Source organism: Nerophis lumbriciformis, linkage group LG10 (assembly GCF_033978685.3).
Source record: "Nerophis lumbriciformis linkage group LG10, RoL_Nlum_v2.1, whole genome shotgun sequence".
NCBI lineage: Eukaryota > Metazoa > Chordata > Actinopteri > Syngnathiformes > Syngnathidae > Nerophis > Nerophis lumbriciformis.
This window is the reverse complement of record NC_084557.2, coordinates 54863069-54884722: the sequence shown is the minus strand read 5'-3', so window position 1 is coordinate 54884722 and position 21654 is coordinate 54863069. Positions and strand designations below refer to the sequence as shown.

At 42.2% G+C, this 21654-nt stretch overlaps 2 protein-coding genes across 4 annotated transcripts; both read right to left on the bottom strand.

The window, feature by feature from the left end:
• Positions 1-1503: 1503 nt before the first annotated feature.
• Positions 1504-12768, bottom strand: hdac10 (histone deacetylase 10). Of its 3 annotated transcripts, none has more exons than XM_061969392.2 (19): positions 12616-12768; positions 11574-11708; positions 11414-11510; positions 11247-11344; positions 11069-11173; positions 10939-11007; positions 10750-10876; positions 8528-8593; positions 8385-8444; positions 5864-5953; positions 5698-5804; positions 5569-5636; positions 5306-5495; positions 5168-5234; positions 3139-3215; positions 3007-3063; positions 2688-2940; positions 2277-2560; positions 1504-2206 (listed from the first exon to the last, which is right to left on the bottom strand). In XM_061969392.2, exons 1-18 carry the CDS (start codon positions 12672-12674, stop codon positions 2348-2350), a joined length of 1938 nt encoding a protein of 645 aa, XP_061825376.2. In that variant the 5' UTR covers positions 12675-12768; the 3' UTR covers positions 1504-2206; positions 2277-2347. The 3 variants fall into 3 exon arrangements, with proteins under 3 accessions (XP_061825376.2, XP_061825377.2, XP_072770113.1); XM_061969393.2 differs by having other exon boundaries at positions 5168-5231; XM_072914012.1 differs by lacking the exon at positions 12616-12768 and adding an exon at positions 11984-12123.
• A 3328-nt stretch (positions 12769-16096) lies between these two features.
• aplnr2 (apelin receptor 2) lies at positions 16097-17460 on the bottom strand. Its single transcript, XM_061970465.2, has one exon. The coding sequence runs from the start codon at positions 17396-17398 to the stop codon at positions 16097-16099; it is 1302 nt and encodes a 433-aa protein (XP_061826449.2). The 5' UTR covers positions 17399-17460.
• Positions 17461-21654: the final 4194 nt, after the last annotated feature.

Genomic DNA, 21654 nt, shown 5'->3' with positions numbered 1-21654 from the left:
TCTCGCTGCTCCTTGGCGAGGCGCGACACACTGCCAGTCCGTCATCACGGTAAATACCAAGGTTCAGATTGAGGCTAGCGAGCTGGGAGAGGAGGAAACTCCCAACGAGTTCACACGTTTCTGCTCCGTCAAAACTTCCCATAGTGACGTCAAATGTTGCATTGTTCTTTTTTTGCCATGGTGTACTGTTGTGGATGAGAATGGAGTTTTTTGCGTGGATGATGATGTTTCTTTCGTTGCCTGTGATTGAGTCGTAGTCTGAGGCGAAGTCTAGTGCTTGAGTCAGTAGGTGTTGCGTGATGGAAGGGTAAAATTCCTCGATATCAAAGGAGATAAAGTTGTGCTGAAAAGAATACCTACCGGAATCAATAAAAGGCTATCGATCTATCATCTAGCAAAGCTGAATTTGACCAAGCAACCCCCCCGTACCAAAAAGCCCTTGATGAAAGCGGATACAATTTCACCCTCACCTATGAACCCACGCCAGGAAACCAGCCAAAAAAGAACAGAAAACGAAACGACATCATCTGGTACAACCCCCCATACAGCAAAAACGTCTCAACGAACATTGGACACAAATTCCTCAATCTGATTGACAAACACTTTCCCAAAGACAACACCCTAAGAAAAGTATTCAACAAGAACAACATTAAATTGAGCTACAGCTGTATGAACAATATACGACAAATCATCTCAAACCACAACAAAACAATTGCAAATGAGCCGTCGACCCCCAGACAGAGCGACTCCAAAACCAACAAAGCATGTAACTGTCGAAAGAAACCTGATTGCCCCCTCAACGGGGGGTGCTTACAAACATCAGTTGTCTACCAATCTAAGGTAATACGCAAAGACATTAACACATCCGACACATATGTAGGATTAACCGAGGGAGAGTTTAAAACCAGATGGAACAATCACAAGGCTTCTTTCAGGAACAAAAACCTGCGAAATACCACAGAACTCAGCAAACACATTTGGGACCTCAAAGACAATAATGTTGAATATTCAATAACATGGCAAATTCTTGCATCCAGCACACCTTACAATAGTGGTAATAAAAGATGCAACCTATGCTTGAAAGAGAAACTGTTTATTATTTACCGTCCAGACCTGTCATCCCTCAACAAGCGCAGCGAAATTGTAACAACATGCCGCCATAGACGGAAACACCTCCTAGGTAACATATGAGCCAATCACCACGCCCCTAGGCCAGCCTGTACCCACCCACTCTGTGCCCTATATAAACCATGGTATGCGAATGCTCCCATTAAAATCTCCTGATGATTGAGGGTACCCCCCCTCATGAAACAGGCCTGTAGAGATGAAATAGTCTTGTGATTTTTTTCCCACACATACATATATTGCGCTCTACTACGGTATCGAGCACTATTTTTTGGATAACCTTATTAAGACATATATATATATATATATATATATATATATATATATATATATATATATATATATATATATACACATACAACTTCAATTTCTGCACTGTTTTCAAAAGATGACATCATTTTTAATGGTTTGCTTTATTGAAGATTGGGCAATTGTAAAAAAGTTGAATAACAATTAGAGAAATGAGGACAGATGACATTTGTAGCGCCCCCTGTGGGTGGTGGTCCACATGCTAGCACACATGTAAAAGAGATGTGGGTGGTGGTCCACATGCTAGCACACATGTAAAAGAGATGTGGGTGGTGGTCCACATGCTAGCACACATGTAAAAGAGATGTGGGTGGTGGTCCACATGCTAGCATACATGTAAAAGAGATGTGGGTGGTGGTCCACATGCTAGCATACATGTAAAAGAGATGTGGGTGGTGGTCCACATGCTAGCATACATGTAAAAGAGATGTGGGTGGTGGTCCACATGCTAGCACACATGTAAAAGAGATGTGGGTGGTGGTCCACATGCTAGCATACATGTAAAAGAGATGTGGGTGGTGGTCCACATGCTAGCACACATGTAAAAGAGATGTGGGTGGTGGTCCACATGCTAGCACACATGTAAAAGAGATGTGGGTGGTGGTCCACATGCTAGCACACATGTAAAAGAGATGTGGGTGGTGGTCCACATGCTAGCATACATGTAAAAGAGATGTGGGTGGGTGGTGGTCCACATGCTAGCACACATGTATAAGAGATGTGGGTGGTGGTCCACATGCTAGCACACATGTAAAAGAGATGTGGGTGGGTGGTCCACATGCTAGCACACATGTAAAAGAGATGTGGGTGGTGGTCCACATGCTAGCACACATGTAAAAGAGATGGTCCACATGCTAGCACACATGTAAAAGAGATGTCCTCAATCTTGACAAAAGTGGATCATGGATGCATCTCATGTTGTTGCTGCTTTTGTTCCGCAACAAGCAGTAAACTCTTTGCATTGAGCTGACGTCTGCAGTAGCTTCCAGTCAGTCGTCAGCTGCCATTTCAGGCTCTCCAGCGCCTCAATGTCCTCAGCTCCTGGAGCAGGAAGTGGCTCCAGAGAGGAGGCGGGGCTCCCAGAGAGGGAGGACGCTGTCGGCCCCACCAGAGCCTTTTCACCTTCCTGATATGAAAGGAAATGTGAAAGGTGGTTTCATACTAGGAGGTGTTTCTAATATTTGGTGTACAGTCTGGTGCAGTAGGCCATGTTAGCTAAGCAAACAGTAGGAAGTTGGTTCTTGCATGCTGACCTGAATGAGCACCAGCATGTGACCCCCAGCCAGACCCTGCAGGAGGCCTACAAGCTGCTGCCACTCGCTCTGGCCCATGTGGCTCCCTGGCACCCGGGCCAGCAGGACCAGGTCAGGGTCATACTGGTAGCTGAGTGGCAGGAGGAGGCTGCAGGTGGCCTGCATCAAGCTCTTCTTCAGACACACCGGGATGTAATATTTGCACCTGGGCTTGTCTAGCGCCTCCTTGCTGAAGTGCACTGTAAGTGTTTTCCTAAAAGTGGAAGATGTGTGCTCACTTCATCACTTCATGAAAGGATGAAGCATCAATGATAGTCACCCATCCTCTGGCAGGCCACTCAGGACTTCAGTGTCTCCAACACACACCACCACAACTCTGCACAAACATGTTTCAACCACTCTGAGTGTGAATCCAATAATAAAATAAATAAGTCATTTTGTTTGTACGTACCGTTGTTTGGGAGTGTGCCCGAAGACATGCGCCATCGCCATGGAGACGTCACTCACCAAGGCCAAGCCATTTCTGATCTTCAATGAAAACGTGGAGGTCACACAGAAGGAAACTCACCTCAGAAATATCACAAAAAAGGCAGTAAGAGAAGCTTGATAATGTTAGCTATCGACTGACTGGCTAACTTCTTTTTACACTTCAATGGCAACGTGCTCGTGTTATGATTTTTGCTTCAAAAGTGCTTGTACAGGAAAGTATTACAAAATACGAAGGTCCTGAGTAGTCTTGGGTTTAATCCCGGGCTCGGGATCTTTCTGTGTGGAGTGTGCATGTTCTCCCCGTGACTGCGTGGGTTCTACTCCGGCTTCCTCCCACCTCCAAAGACATGCACCTGGGGATAGGCCCCTCCCACCTCCAAAGACATGCACCTGGGGATAGACCCCTCCCACCTCCAAAGACATGCACCTGGGGATAAGTTGATTGGCAACACTAAATTGGCCCTAGTGTGTGAATGTGAGTGTGAATGTTGTCTGTCTATCTGTGTTGGCCCTGCGATGAGATGGCGACTTGTCCAGGGTGTACCCCGCCTTCCGCCCGATTGTAGCTGAGATAGGCTCCAGCGCCCCCCGCGACCCCAAAGGGAATAAGCGGTAGAAAATGGATGGATGGGATGGAGTTTGACAATGAAATGACAATGTAGTTTCTGAATGAAGGCTCAGGCTAAACTGGGAACCGAAGAAGAATTTTTTTTGGAGCTTGGAGCCCCCTCCTCTCCCTGAACCCTTTCAACACTTTATGTGAAACCTTTTCATACATTTTTAATCAAACTTGAATTTAATTTGATGCTTTTTTTGTACTAAAACAAATTCACGGGAAATAAAGTATTCAATAGTTACTTTTTTAGTGCAAAATAACAAATGTAACATGATTGGAACATACATTTACAAACCCTCCTATATGAAACCCAGTACCTCTGAAGGACTCCTGCTGTGCACCGTGGGAGTTAGTATACACATTGAACATTTAATCATTCCTATCAGTGACGGCTAGGAATGCCTTTGCAGCAGAAATGTGTCATTCAATAATTGAGTTCAGTTTCAGTTTCAGTTGATTTCAAACACACATTTGATATGATGTCATCATCACATATTTCCAGTGATTCATGACAGCACGTCCCAAAAGGAGTAGAGAGAAGCAGAGCTTATTTAATCCTACCCTTTTTCATACCATAGCAATTTCATCCTATTTCCTTGTTCTGTGACAGAACAGTGAATAAATAATAATATACCATCGTAAGTAAACAAATATTAAATACATAAATAATCTTTATCTAAAAAATAAATTAAAAAAAGGTTGAAGATGTTGATCATAATTCTTGTTCTGTGCACTTTGTGAACTAAAGTGAATCACATTGGTTTGATTTATTTTCTTAATCTATTCCATCATTTAATTCTACAATCCCCACCTTCTACCATCCTAGTCACGTCCGTTGTGTCCTTGAGCAAGACACTTCACCCTTGCTCCTGATGGGTGCTGGTTAGCGCCTTGCATGACAGCTCCCTCCATCAGTGTGTGAATGTGTGTGTGAATGGGTAAATGTGGAAGTAGTGTCAAAGCGCTTTGAGTACCTTGAAGGTAGAAAAGCGCTATACAAGTATAACCCATTTATCATTTATTTATCATACATATATGCTAAAGGTTTGAAGTGTTGTACGAGCATACAAATGTTTTAAATTACATTTTCCTTTAAGGTTATATTTCTCCTCTTTTGTTGAGAAGAATTGTTGTCCATTTTTGGCTCGCAGGCTATAGTTTGCATCATTTGACATGTTACCAAATTGTTGAATTTCAATAATTGTGTTTCAATAAATAAAGTGTGTGTTTGTTCTCTACATCCAACATGATGTATTATTACAACTGATCTTTTTTGTAACACCGTTAGTGAATGAAGCACACATTTGTAGTTATTTTCCCGTATTTCTACACAAGTTTAAATGAGGTTTATGTTTTTTAAACTTCCTGATTGTACCTCATTCTTCTCCAGTCTCCTCACAAGTGCGGTGAGGCTGGACCACGTAGAAACATCCACATCTCTTCTTGGAGAGGGAGGGAGAAAATAATCAGTCACAATTGAAGTCCACTGAGTTGAAGGTAAGAAGGCTCATACTGTGAGTGGGGGTCCCAGGGGAACCTGAAGCAGCCCAGGGGACAAAGCAGGTCCTCGGGGATCAATGCTGCGGTGCAGAAGGCAGGAGGAAGGTGTCTGGCAGGCTGGGGCCACACTAAGTCAGCTTTGATAACTCTTGCCTCTCCACTTGCTTCCAGCTTAGTGCTCACATCTGAGGGGGGTCTTTCCGCTTAGGAAGGGGGACAAACACCATTTCCTTATCTCTTTAGCTGCATTCAGTGTCTGTAATCTTCAAGTGCTACCTGCATGTTGAAGGCAGGACCAGTACTTGCTATGAGCAGAGCGCACGCACTGAATGGACTCCAGGGCGCTGAAACACAAGCAGTTTGAATACACTGTGAGCGCTCCTTCCAACGGCACTGTGACGCAACCTTTGACAGGGTCCTTGGAGCTCCGTGGGCCGGGGCGGAGGGTCGCCAAGCAGACTTTGAACAGTGAGACACACAGACTGGCTGAGTGAAGTCAGGTTGTATCCTCCCTAAATGACAAAAAATAACTAGATATAATAAATAGAGAGAGCTGTAATTAATATCTGACCTCCAAAACAGCACATAATTTCCCCCCGGCCAGGTTCATCAGCAGGTGAGTGAGGTGGGCGAAGATGTCCGGGGTGGCACACATTTCACCCTGGAAAATATTCAAGCTACAGTCAGAAATATCAGTGGACAGCAAGAACATGTGAAGTAAGCCAAACATGTACTGTCAAGTCATTCAAAGATCCCCCTGATGAAGAACTGCCTTGGTGCTCTGTCACAGCAGCCTCACAAACCTTGGACCTGTGTCCAGTCACTCCAAGTCTTTGGAGGGTCTCTGTCCTCAACTGACCACAAACTGTTGACTTGTGTCCAGTCACTCAAAGTCTTTGGAGGGTCTCTGTCCTCAACTGACCACAAACTGTTGACTTGTGTCCAGTCACTCCAAGTCTTTGGAGGGTCTCTGTCCTCAACTGACCACAAACTGTTGACTTGTGTCCAGTCACTCCAAGTCTTTGGAGGGTCTCTGTCCTCAACTGACCACAAACTGTTGACTTGTGTCCAGTCACTCCAAGTCTTTGGAGGGTCTCTGTCCTCAACTGACCACAAACTGTTGACTTGTGTCCAGTCACTCCAAGTCTTTGGAGGGTCTCTGTCCTCAACTGACCACAAACTGTTGACTTGTGTCCAGTCACTCCAAGTCTTTGGAGGGTCTCTGTCCTCAACTGACCACAAACTGTTGACTTGTGTCCAGTCACTCCAAGTCTTTGGAGGGTCTCTGTCCTCAACTGACCACAAACTGTTGACTTGTGTCCAGTCACTCCAAGTCTTTGGAGGGTCTCTGTCCTCAACTGACCACAAACTGTTGACTTGTGTCCAGTCACTCCAAGTCTTTGGAGGGTCTCTGTCCTCAACTGACCAAAAACTGTTGACTTGTGTCCAGTCACTCAAAGTCTTTGGAGGGTCTCTGTCCTCAACTGACCAAAAACTGTTGACTTGTGTCCAGTCACTCCAAGTCTTTGGAGGGTCTCTGTCCTCAACTGACCACAAACTGTTGACTTGTGTCCAGTCACTCCAAGTCTTTGGAGGGTCTCTGTCCTCAACTGACCACAAACTGTTGACTTGTGTCCAGTCACTCCAAGTCTTTGGAGGGTCTCTGTCCTCAACTGACCACAAACTGTTGACTTGTGTCCAGTCACTCCAAGTCTTTAGAGGGTCTCTGTCCTCAACTGACCAAAAACAATTTTTATCACCTCAGAAATATTTCTAAAGTAAGAAATTTGCTGTCAAAATTGGATCTGGAAATGATCATTCACACGTTTATTTCCTCTGGTATTGACTGTTGCAATTCTCTTTTCAACAAGTCAACGCTAAAGAGACTTCAGACGGTACAAAATGAATCTGCCAGACCTTAGACCAGAACAGTCCACATCACTCCCGTTTGATCCAGTCTTTATTGGCTTCCAGTCACATTCCACTTTGAGTTAAAGATTTTAGTCCTGACTTTCTGTGCGTTGCATGGTGGGGCCCCTCAGTACGTCACTGACTTGTTATGCCCCTACTCTACAGTTGCATGGTGGGGCCCCTCAGTACGTCACTGACTTGTTACGCCCCTACTCTACAGTTGCATGGTGGGGCCCCTCAGTACGTCACTGACTTGTTATGCCCCTACTCTACAGTTGCATGGTGGGGCCCCTCAGTACGTCACTGACTTGTTATGCCCCTACTCTACAGTTGCATGGTGGGGCCCCTCAGTACGTCACTGACTTGTTATGCCCCTACTCTACAGTTGCATGGTGGGGCCCCTCAGTACGTCACTGACTTGTTATGCCCCTACTCTACAGTTGCATGGTGGGGCCCCTCAGTACATCACTGACTTGTTGTGCCCCTACTCTTCAGTTGCATGGTGGGGCCCCTCAGTACATCACTGACTTGTTGTGCCCCTACTCTTCAGTTGCATGGTGGGGCCCCTCAGTACGTCACTGACTTGTTGTGCCCCTACTCTTCAGTTGCATGGTGGGGCCCCTCAGTACATCACTGACTTGTTGTGCCCCTACTCTTCAGGCCAGTGTCTTGTAAAGATCCCAACAAGTCCTTTGAAACCCTGCCATTCCAGACTATAGCTCCCAGACAACTTGCATCAGTCCCTCTGTGATCTTGACTGTGTTGACACTTTTAAGAAACATTTGAAAACTTCCATTTTTAGTAAAGCTTTTAGTTAATGCACCTTTTAACTATCATTTTAATCACCTCTGTATCCTTTTTATGATGTCGGCCATGTTGTTTTAATTGATTTGTTGTTTTACTTCACCTATGTTTTGTACAGCGCTTAGTCATTTGATCTGTGAACAGCGCCTTATAACTAAAATGTACTCACTTTGAGTGCCTTTAAAAGAACATTGCTTGATTATTTTAGCAGCAAAGATGAACGCTAATACAACATGCAAGGGAACATTTCAGACCACTACAGTCAATGCTGACCACAGGGACATGACTTGAAGTATTGAAGCAACACAAGCACAAGGCGACAATACCGAATATAAAGAGTAATAATAGACATGAATGCAAAAGCCATCATTCAGTACCTCTGGGTCGCCGATGGCGGAGTCAAAGCCTGCACACACCAACACCAGCTCAGGGCAAAACTGTGAGGATAATTACAGTTCAAAGTTCAGCCAATGGGTTCCCTGGCATGTGTTACTAATTTAAGGTGAATTGTCCGGCTCACCTCGTAGGCGACCGGCAGGAGGACGTGACAGAACACGGCCAAGTAGTCGCTGTTCTGCATTCCAATCTGGAAAGAAGAAATAAGACATAAAGTCAGACATAGTCAGCATGTGGATAGTAAAATGTAGTGCTGCATCATTTTCAACAAGGAGATATCTTTATTCCTCTTAAGAACATTGTAGTGTCTCATATACCTACAACACAAGTCAAATAAAGGAGGTCAAGTTTGCTATAAATATTGCAGTATTGTGTATCTCAAGGGTGTCCCATACTGAGATATCAAAGGATGCACGTTGCCACTCTATATATTTGTTCAATGTCTTCATATTTCCTGTATATTCTGAAAGAAAAAAGCACTACTTTATTATCAGGGATGTCAAAAATAATGAGTTAACTCATGTGATTATCATCTGATGGCATTAATCAATAGAGGTGGGAATCTTTGGGCACCTCGCGATTACGATTCAGTAGCTACCATTCCATTATATATCAATAATCGATGCATCTTTCATTTATGTATATTGATGCAGTTTTACATTTCGTTTCACTAAATCAGCGTTTATTACTTGCAACTTTAAAAAACAGAGCATTTTTATTACGAAACAGTTCAATTAATTCCTACATTTATTAAATGAATGGAAATGTGTGAAAAACTGGAAGATAAGAACCCTAAAATATAGGAGCTGGTCGGATCTCTCTGTGAGGTGGCTCATTTTACAACTGACTGCATTACTTTATTTACAATAAATACATTGATTATCTCTGTGAGGTGGCTCATTTTACAACTGACTGCATTACTTCATTTACAATAAATACATTGATTATCGATGTTTACTAATCCATTTTATAATTGTCCATGTCCGAATTGCGATGCATCTAAAAATAGATTGTTTTCCCCCACCTCTATTAATCATGTAAACCGATACGCAGATTAATTACGCAATGTATTGCTCCTTTACTTTAACCGTGGTTAATCACGTTCTATGGTTCTATGGTCAGTGATCAGGTCAATGCATACGTCAGTTCATAAATGACTCTGACTGGTGTGTTCGCTGGCAAATTCCTCTCCCAAATACACCCTGATTGGAATTTAGAACAAATGACATACATTCAAGTAAAACTTTTTTTTTTAAATGCTCCTGGATGTCATTCTGACGATAAAATTGCATTTGTGTCCACATATTGGGGTCTTTCTTTTAAGTTAATTTTCAATTATGCAAGCGAGCGATAACCTGTGATTAATCATCCATCCATCCATCCATTTTCTACCGCTTATTCCCTTTGGGGTCGCGGGGGCGCTGGAGCCTATCTCAGCTACAATCGGGCGGAAAGCAGGGTACACCCTGGACAAGTCGCAACGTCATCGCAGGGCCAACACAGATAGACAGACAACATTCAGACTCACATACTGGAAAAACACATGTCAAAGATCCTCTATATGACAGAAGAGCTCTACTGTTTTGAAAGACTGATACTGCAAATCATGATTAATCCAAATTCAAAAGTGTGAAACATTTACAATTTCAAAGCACTATTTAAGTTATTATTAGTCTCCAAATTTCAGCCTCTTAGCAAAGTTCCTTTTTGCTCTATTTGTTTTCTTTTAGCTGTTATTTTGCACTTTGTACATCCGTGTTGTAAACCGACAATGAAGGATGCAGTAAAGCTCCCTGACCGGGCAATCTGAGCATGTCTGAAACAAAGTTTGGTACTTGACTGTTCCAAACTACAAAATAAGGCATTTTGTAAACATAGCATTACTGTATAAACCAACAAAACCATCTAGAGTAGAGGGTGAATGGAGTGAGGTTCCTTAAACATGAAAGTGAGCAAATTATAGTGCAGAACAAATTTAACCCTGAAAATACTAACATTTCTTAGCAATATACTGTATTAATGTTCTGTATACAGTACACCGACATCTGGACAAATGAAGGGAGTGAAGTTCCTTTATCAGGCACAGTTAACATATGTAAAGCAAGGTTTGTGTATACTGTATATACTGTACATAGAACAACACAGACTGGTGAAAAGTGAATGCAGTGAAGTTTCCAGATCAGGCAAATTGAGCAAATCTATTGCAACATTGTAACTTGTAAGTGAAACAAAATATCATCATAAAGATTGAAATATTGCATTTTGCATCAGGTGTATAATAGAGCATGTCTGATTGAGCCTATTTCTCATTGCTTTCATGAATACAAAAGAGTGGCTGTCACTAACCTTGTTCCATGGCACATTTATAGTGAAGCCAGCACCTTTGTCCTTGCCCACACAGTCATAGTCTGAGTCTCTGAGATTAGGCCAGAATTCCTGGTGCTCATAGCGATGCCAAGAGAAGTAAAGCACACTGGAGAAAGAGTAGAAATGTGCATTACAGCTCATAAAACAATACAACAATCATGTACATACCTTGGATCGTCCTCAAAGGCATATTGCACCCCTTGACCATGATGTATGTCCCAGTCGACTATTAGCACTCTGCAAAAGAAACAAAGGTGTGAGAAATATACAAAGTACGAGTAAAAAAAACTCTTATTACCTTTGAACAGCATATTTTTGCTGGGCGTACTTGGCTGCTATGGCCACATTGTTGAAGACACAGAATCCACTGGCAGCACTGCGCATGCTGTGATGTCCTGGGGGTCTGTTGACAAAGTAGTAGTAGTAGTACTCGCTGACTTTCAACAGTAAAAATACATGTACCATGATTTCCTCACCTGACCAAAGCCATGCCATTTCTCACCTTCCCGGTCATAACGGCATCTACCAGTTGCAACGCGGCGCCCACAGCCAATTTGGCACAGTGATAGATGTTCTAGAGCACAAAGTTGCTTGACTCTCTGGAAGAAAACTTTGAATAAGAAAATGATACCGTAACACTAACTGGGTGAAAGTACACGTCCCCGTAATGTAGGGTGAACTCCTTCAGGTCGTCTAGCGTCATGTAGGGGGTCTTCTTCACTGCGTCTAGATACTCCTTGCTGCAAGTCAAATAATTCCATGTACTCTACTAAGTATAGGAAGCATTTGGGACGTTGGCCCACCTGTGCACTAGTAGAATGTCATCATCCGAGGCCTCTCGGACAGGTGTAGGAACACATCGAGCAGCCAGGCCGGTCCTGACCAAGGCTTCGTGACTCACTGTCAGACGCTCGGGGGTCTCGATCGCACAGGCTGGACTGGAGGGACATGTTTACATTCAAGAGATCAGTCATAACAATCACTCACTGACAGTGACATTTCTCTCTTTGGGCAGTCATTCTATAAATGACTCTATAACAACAATATATATATATAATATCATGTATTCTATTGTCGCTTTGAGCTTCCCTGCATGCATTGCAGTGATTTTGTTGAAATAGTTGTTGTTAAAGTTACAAACATGCCTTTGGAGTTTAGAGTTCCTTACATTTTTTAGAGGGAGTTCCTAACATTTTTGTGTGTATTTACTTGCCTGTGACGTGTTGTATTATATTTGCTGTACACAAGCTCAGACTTATCTAAATGAATATCAATCAATCCAATAACATATTGTCGTTGATTGGGAAATATATATCTTCATATGTTAAAGTACCATGTTTGATTAGCACTGAGGTGCGCTTGTTAAACTCGTCCGGCCGCTGACCGGAAGTACAAAGTAGGTTCCCAGCGTGGCAATATTGTAAATAAACAGCGTTCATTCTGGACACTTGCACACAAACAACACAGCTAAGTGTTATATATGTATATATATATTTAAACATAGAAACACAACATCATATTAGTGCAATGTGTTTGTATCTCAAGTGTCTGTAGAACACTACACTTGACATAGTTTAGACAAAGTAGCCATGCCTAATGGTACACATTGATTTGTTTATACGACAACAGATTTTCCTGTCTGTATTTGTGTGACTTTAGAAGCAAACTAGCTGCTTGTGGCGTCAATTGAGTGCTTTACATTCTAAAAGGTTACTTCAAAATATATTGGTTAAGTTAGTGGAACGAAGCTAAAGATTCGCTGCTATATGAATGTTAGCTACATTCCCGCTCCTCTTCCTGTTAGCTACATTCCCGCCAATCCTCGTCTTCCTTCTTCTTACTTACTCAAACCACAGCAGTTTGTAGCGAGTCATCTCTTCGTCGTGCACTAAAGCTGTGCCCATCTTCTTTCTGCAGCGGGCGCGGAGAAGACTCAAGACTACACATTGGAATGAAGCAGCAGGAGAAAAGTGAGGCTTACAGCGCCTCCATCTGGACAGTAGTGCTAAGTAACGACTCCAATTGTTTCTATCTCATCATCCTATGCTGTATTTCATTGCTCACTAAGTCAACTACAATCTATTCATTTACACTTTAAATTCAACTGAAGTTAAAGTAACTCAGCAGGTGTGATATATCTATTTGTCTTTATTGTTCTCAAGTTGCCGCGCCTCCCCTAAAGTCTTTTGGGGGTATTCTGTATCTAATGGAGTTGAAGATCTGTCTGGGCTAAAATGTCTTCCATAACAAGCAGAATGTTTGACATGGACGGGAGAAGTAAATTATTACATTTATTCAGTTACAGTTTTGCAGGGGTTATGTCATACTTGCCAACCCTACCGGATTTTCCGGGAGACTCCCGAAATTCAGCGCCTCTCCCGAAAACCTCCCGTGACAAATTTTCTCCCGAAATTCAGGCGGAGCTGGAGGCCACGCCCCCTCCAGCTCCATGCGGACCTGAGTGACATGTTGACAGCCTGTTCTCACGTCCGCTTTCCCATAATATAAACAGCTAATGATGGAGGGCGAGTTCTTGGTTTCTTATGTGGGTTTATTGTTAGGCAGTTTCATTAACGTCCTCCCAGCGCGGTAACAACACACAACAGCAGCAGTCAAGTTTTAGTCCCCCGTAAAGCAGTTCGTCTGCCGTAAACAGCAATGTTGTGACACTTTTAAACAGGACAATACTGCCATCTACTGTACATGCATATGTGACCCACCCATAATGTGCCACATTTTTGTGTTGATTTATTTATTTTATTTTGTGGTTTGAATTCGTTTTTGGAGCTGTCATTACACATTTATCAGTATTCACATTGGTCAGTAGGGGGCAGTAGGGCGTTTCTTCCCAATTGAATGCTATCACCTGCAGACCGGAAGTGTCTTGTCATTCTGATGAGAGCGACCAGTCTGTGAACAATTGAAACGTCCTGTGTGCTTTTTCCTCCTGTATAACAGGCTAGTTTTGGTGAATCAACTCACTGAATAATATCCATGTGATCTTTATAAGTTTAAGTACACATTCTGATGGTGGAGCCTAACTCTAAAGTGTTTGTGAGTTGTAGTTTGTATTTGTGAATGAATCCAGTGCACAGCTGCAGTAATCAATACAAAAAGGCTACGTGAGTGCGCAATGTTTATATAGGAACTTCTGATCCTAATTCAGACTCCCAAATTAGAGCTCCCGTTTTCTTATTGATTTTATAATGTATATTTGTATAATGTGTGTGTTCTGAAATAGTGACAGAGAATAGAACAAGGATGGACAATTCAACCCTTAACTCAACAATGACTAGATGAGTGTTATGTGTGTGTATATGTGTAAATAAATGAACACTGAAATTCAAGTATTTCTTTTTATTTATATATATATATATATATATATATATATATATATATATATATATATATATATATATATATATATATATATATATATATAGCTAGAATTCACTGAAAGTCAAGTATTTCTTATATATATATATATATATATATCTTAACCACGCCCCCAACCACGCCCCCCTCTCCACCCCCCCACCTCCCGAAATCGGAGGTCTCAAGATTGGCAAGTATGGGTTATGTTCCCAGACCAGACTGAAAAAAAACGTGACTGACAGATGCATCGGTAAAAATGTATTTACAAATGATTACTTACTCCAGATAAATGAGTCGGGTTTTCTGCGGAAAAAAAGAAAATAAATGAATGTTATTGTGTTGTGTTATTAAAAGGTTCCATAGTTTGGTGTGGTTTTGGTAACATTCAGTTATTTTTAAAACATGGAGGACATAAGGATAAAATGCCAAACCAAGAAAAGTTTGAGGTCAAGCAAAGTTTAATTTTTTTTTTTTTACATACAAATATCATACTACTATAAAAAATAGAATATAAAACATGTCGTCAAGTAGAGCTATAAGCTACTTTACTTTGTTTTGTTCAAAACACTTTATTCGTCGCATCAAAACAGTAGAAAATGTTATGGTCAAAGAATAATTCAGTGGGCGCTCGATATTGTATTTCATGAAAAATAAAAACAAACACATTTTTAACAACAACAAAAATATAATAGCCTTTTTGACCCAACACAGATACAAGCGGTAGAAAATGGATGGATGGATTTTCTACCCAATATTTATTGCAAAAACACACAAAAACATGTGCAATTGTTCTGGTTCTTGGGAATATATTTGTGCCAAGTTAACAGTATAACATGTATTTAAAACCAAATTGAATTGTTGCATTTTTTATGGATTGTGAGGAAAACCTAAATATATATGTAGGCTGCAACGATTAATCCACCTCATCGACAATGTCGATTATAAAAATTAATTGATTTGTTCTTGCCAGTTATTACAGTTCTTATTGATAGACTGCCAGGAATGTTCATGTTTACACTTTCACTCCTTTGGGTAAATAATTGCAGTTGAGTGACAGGACTGCATGAACATAAATGTCATGTTTACAGGACATTTTGCTCTTTCCCTGTGGTTATTAATTTGTGTAATAAAGTAAAACCATTCGTTCCTCAGTCATTTACTTTCCATTTGTTGGAATTGAATTTGCTTTAATAGGTTTTAAAAATGAGTTTAAATCAAGCTGTGATCAAATTTAAGGGTGCACAGCAGATCATAGGCAATACATGTTTGACTATCTAAAAAAATTATTGCTGAATATTACATTTTTGAACAAATGGTGAGGTGCAGCCCTAATGTATATACAGTATGTGTATGTATGAATGTGTGTATATATATATATATATATATATATATATATATATATATATATATATATATATATATATATGTATGTCATGTCTCCATTACTGTAACATATTATTTTCGGGTCTCCCCATGTCCAGCATAAAAACATTACAGTTGGTACAAAATGCGGCTGTTGGACTTTTGACAAGAACAAGAAAATTTGATCATAATACGCCTGTACTGGCTTTAAGGTTTTCCTACTTGTGTATAAAATACTAAACAGTCTAGCTCCATCTTATCTTGCTGATTGTATTATATATATATATATATATATATATATATATACAGTATATATATATATATATATATATATATATATATATATATATGTATATGCATATATTTATACATATTCTATATATATATATATATATATATATATATATATATATATATATATATATATATATGCATATATTTATACATATACTATATATATATATATATATATATATATATATATAAACATTTCTATATACATATATATATATATTTGTTTGCATGCAGTTGGGAGTGCCTCTTGTGAAGAGTGACCCCACTGAATTTCAATTGTAATTAGGTCTAGGCTCTAGCCCTCGCACCCCTCAGTGACCATGTCAGCCTCCTGTGTCCTAGCCTCCTGTGTCCTCATATGCAAGTCCACGCTGCCTTCCCCCTTCCTTGCCTCATTTCCCCTCCCGTCCTTCCTGCAGCTCATCCCGCACACAAGAGTGGCCTTGCATTTCTTGCGGAATGAGGGGTCACATGCGGCGTAGAGGAGCGGGTTGAGGCATGAGTTGAGGTAGGCAACACAGGTGACGTAGGGGTGAGCCGCCAGGAGGATCTGGTCTAAGGTGCAGGAGTATGGGAGCAGTCCAAACTCCAGCAGCAGGGCTAATGTCTTGTTGACATGCAGGGGCAGCCAGCAGAGGAAGAAGGCCATCACCAGAGTAACGATGACCCGGAGGAGTCTGCGCTGGCGCCGGCGGTCAGGTCGAGGCCCCCGTCCGAAGTGTCCACTAAGGAGGCGGGCCAGCGAGCAGTAGCACACCAGTAAGACCAGGAGAGGGAGCAGGAAGCCGATGAGCGTGGACTTGAGGCTCAGCGCCGCCGCCCACCACATTTCGGCTCCATCCCTTTCCTCCTCGCCCAGCTCTGAGCCAATCAGTATGGAGTAGTCCATCTGGCACGAGTACACCACAGAACCTTCCTCAGGTTCCAGCTCCACCTCCTGGACGGACCGCAAAAGCAAAGCGGGAAGCGCCAGCACCCCCGCCAGCGCCCACATCCCCCCGAGCACCCGCACTGCCCGACTGGGACATCCCCCTGCAGGGGCCGGTGGGGTGGCAGAGTGCCGGCGTCCCGTCAGGACCCAGTAGCGCTCCACACTGAGCATGCTCAGACTAAACACACTGGCGTACATGTTGAGGGCGGTGAGGAAGCTGCTCAGCTGGCAGAGGCCTTGCCCGAACGTCCAATGGTAGCCGAGAGCCGTGTACGCCGCCCACAGGGGCAGGGTCACCAGGAAGCAGAGGTCAGCTAACGCTAAGCTAGCTATAAGGATGTCCGTTAGAGAACGGGACGGGCGTGGCACGGAGGCGCTGGACCAGAATCTGCGGCTCCTTCCGCACTTCTTCTGTAGGACACGCCGTGCTGATACAGCGCCGCCCTGCTGGCTGCGACACAGCCCGCCCTCGGCTCGGTCCAGGTAGGCCCAGAGCACCAGCCCGTTGCCCAGGCAACCCACCACAAAGGCTGCCAGGTAGACGGACGGGATGATGGACAAGGAGGGAGACCAGTCGGTGTAATCACATTGGAAGAGGAGAGCAGGTGAAGAAGAGGTCATGATGTCTGACATGTCGGCCTCTATTTCACCTCTCAGCACAACCATGGAACTTCTACAATCTCATTCATCTTCTGCTTTGATGTGCTGATCTGGAGAGGCAAAGAAAGGCTCGGTATGAAAATATTTCTCAAAATACACATTATGGTGCAGGAAATCCTCACCTGGTCGCCGGTCACAATTCTATTCCCAGCTTTTTGTGTTTATTTCAATAGAAAGTGCTTTAATGGCATTAATATGCAGCTATGATGCTACGTAATCCATCCATCCATCCATTTTCTACCGCTTGTCCTTTTTTGGGGTCGCGGGGGGTGCTGGAGCCTATCTCAGCTGCATTCGGGTGGAAGGCGTCTCGTGAATGTTGATACGCCATTATAATATACTAAAACATGATATACATGCTTAAATCTGCCTCATATGTAACATAAGATGTATACCACGGGTGGCAAACATATCTAGGGCCAAATCTTGTCCAGCTTGCATTTAATGAAAGCCTTGAAACAATATGCGTCAAAGTATTTTCTTACTAAATTTTGACAGAACAAATGAATGTTATTGCATATGTTTTAAATGTTAATATTATCTAATAATGCAACAAATGTTACACTATCATACATTTCAAAACTTTTTTTTGGTTCAAATAAAAATAATGAATACTGCTTGACTTCTGACTTTAAAGCAAGCTGTCCATCAAATGGTACTCTGTAAAAAGACATTAGATTTTACTGTAATTAAAACTGGCAGCTCAGTTGCCAGAATTTGACTTGGAAAATAACTATAGTACCATGTTTCCATTTACAGTAAGATGCTGTAAAAAACACTAATTTTACAGTAAAATTGTGGCTGCCAGTTTTTACTACATTTTTTATAATAATTAAAAATAAATGCGTAGTCAATCGCATAATAATATCATGAGGTGACATTTATTCATAATGTCTCTAAGTGTGATGTGAACACCCCTTGCTGTATACATATGATGTACATTGTTACAATTCTCTTGGATAATAACAGAAAACAAACTTTCACCTTCTTTGAGATAGATATATACATTATTATTAGGGCCTTCTTTGAGTGCGGACCCCCCAAAATATGGAACATACGCTGCACGTAAAGATATCAAAGATACATTTACAATACAATACAAAGCACAATAAGGCGGAGCACTGAAACCACCAAACATGCACATTAGATAACATCACTTACCTGCAGTCAGCTGAATGCAAACCAATCACAATCCACCGCAGTGAGCCTTACTCGTGTGTGTGTGTGTGTGTGTAGTTTTCACTCTTCAATCTGCTTGGTGATACAAAGTGCCTTCTTGGTTATATATAAGCGATGCACCCCCTGCCCTCCTTTCACAGCAGACCACACCGGTAGACCGTTACGAGACCTGCAAACACACATATCTAAAGACACACACACCTCCCAGGAGACACAATGGCCTCCCCTCACACACACAGATGCTAAAGGCTATACTCGAGGCCCAGTGCATGTACGCACACACAAAGGTTTGTAAAGACCCTTTTGTTTGCCTCTCCCAAACACACAAGATGACACAAACACAAGTCAAGCAACCACACACAGACACACAAACACTCCCAGACCATGCAAAAACAGAAAATACACTTGTAGTTTAAATCATATTAAGTATACACACTTAAGCTGCATCTCATTTGAGAGGGTATGTGGCGTTATTTTTTAACTACAAAATAAAAACAAAAGTACAGAGCTTTTAAAAAAATGTATGTAAAAAAACAAGACCATTTTTACATTTGTACATTTTTTAATGATATTTTGGCACTCTTAATATAGCCTTTATTCAACTAGGATTAAAAATAGTTGTAAATAACGTAAACAGAATTGTGCACACCAGCTTTAAAAGCTATGTCATTTTATTACTAGCATTAATATTTTGGCTTTTTTTGTTTTACCTTTATCCAATTTTTATTTTATTTAATTGACATTTAACCAGGATTAAAAATACACTGAGATGCACTTATTTATTACTATTAAAACAATTAGATAACTATTTAAAAACAAAGGCGACTTAAATTGCGTACCGGTATATGTTTTGAAAGGTCATTTAGTTTGTAAAAAAATGAAAAAACCTTTGACCAAAAAAAATAAATGTTGTAAAATGTGCACCACTTTGTAAAACCAAAACAGTTATTTTTCCCCCCTGTTATTTGAATATATTTTTTTGATTAAACTCTATTTAACTAGAACTCCAAACAACAACAAAAACCACTGAAGTAAAAATATACAATCATTTAAAACAATGTTTTAAATGATCATATAATTTAATTCTTGGGGCATTTTTATTTACAAAAACTTAAAAAATATTGAAAAAGATGCAATGTTGTAAAGCAATTTTTAAATTATAATTTTATCAATGATGATTAAAAAAGACAGTACAAATGCACAAGCTTTAAAAAAATGTAAGCTGATTTTTCCTGATAGAAATAAGGCGAGGCTGAAACATTCAACAATGCGTGGAAGTCTGGGACAGTGCCGAGGGAGTGGCAGACTGGGGTGGTGGTTCCCCTTTTCAAAAAGGGGGACCAGAGGGTGTGTGCTAATTACAGGGGTATCACACTACTCAGCCTCCCTGGGAAAGTTTACGCCAAGGTACTGGAAAGGAGGGTCCGGCCGATAGTCGAACCTCAGATTCAAGAGGAGCAATGTGGATTCCGTCCTGGTCGTGGAACAACTGACCGGCTCTTTACTCTTGCGGGAATTCTGGAGAAGGCCTGGGAGTATGCCTATCCAGTCTACATGTGCTTTGTGGATTTGGAGAAGGCGTATGACCGGGTGCCCCGGGAGATCTTGTGGGAGGTGCTGAGGGAGTACGGAGTGAGGGGAACCCTGCTGAGGGACATCCAATCTCTGTACAACCAAAGCAAGAGTTGTGTCCGGGTGCTTGGATGTAAGTCGGATCCGTTTCCAGTGGGGGTTGGTCTCCGCCAGGGCTGCGCTCTGTCACCTATCCTGTTTGTCATTTTCATGGACAGGATTTCTAGGCAGAGTCGTGACCATGGCGGAGAGGGTATACGTCTCGGGGGGCTAAAGGTTGCGTCACTGCTGTTTGCAGATGATGTGGTCCTGAGGGCACCTTGGGTTCGTGACCTTCAGCTCTCACTGGATCGGTTTGCAGCCGAGTGTTCAGCGGCTGGGATGAGGATCAGCATCTCCAAAACTAAGGCCTTGGTTCTAAGCAGGAAACCGATGGTTTGTCCAGTCCACGTAGAGGACGAGACTCTGTCCCAGGTGGAGGAGTTTAAGTATCTCAGGGTCTTGTTCACAAGTGAGGGAAAGATGGAGAAGGAAATCAGCCGGAGAATGGGAGCAGCTGGGGCAGTATTGCAGTCTCTCTGCCGCACTGTTGTGACCAAACGAGAGCTGAGCCAGAAGGCAAAGCTCTTGGTCTAGCGAGCTATCTACATTCCTACTCTCACCTATGGTCATGAAGTGTGGGTCATGACCCAAAGAATAAGATACAAGCGGCCGAAATGAGTTTCCTCAGAAGGGTGGCTGGCATCTCCCTTAGAGATAGGGTGAGAAGTTCAGTCACCCGAGAGAGACTCGGAGTAGAGCCGCTGCTCCTCCGCTTAGAAAGGAGCCAGCTTAGGTGGTTCGGGCATCTCGTGCGGATGCCTCACCAGCGTCTCCCTAGGGAGGTCCTCGTTGCACGTCCCACTGGGAGGAGACCCCGCAGCAGGCCAAGGACCAGATGGGGGATTACATCTCCTCTCTGGCCTGGGGACGCTTCGGGATTCCCCAGGAGGAAGTCACTAATGTTGCTCTGGAGAGGGAAGTCTGGGGGTTGAAGATGGATGGATGAAAAGTTGAAGAAAAGTGTGGCAATTTAACTTCAGTGAAATGTGATTTTATTTGTAAGTGTGACTGGATGCCAAATGAAGTGAAGGAAGGATGCTTGATGAACGAATGACTACTAGGTACTGTAGGCCAGCATGAAGTGAAGGAAGGATGGTTGATGAATGAATGACTACTAGGTACTGTAGGCCAGCATGAAGTGAAGGAAGGATGCTTGATGAATGAATGACTACTAGGTACTGTAGGCCAGCATGAAGGAAGGATGCTTGATGAATGAATGATTACTAGGTACTGTAGGCCAGCATGAAGTGAAGGAAGGATGCTTGATGAATGAATGATTAGTAGGTACTGTAGGCCAGCATGGGCTCACAGTGTAAACATAAGATAAACAGGAAGTGTTTGTTTCCACGCTGGGGGAAGAGGTCATGCTGCAATCAAGCTGTTGTCATGGGAACAGATGTTTCCAGATA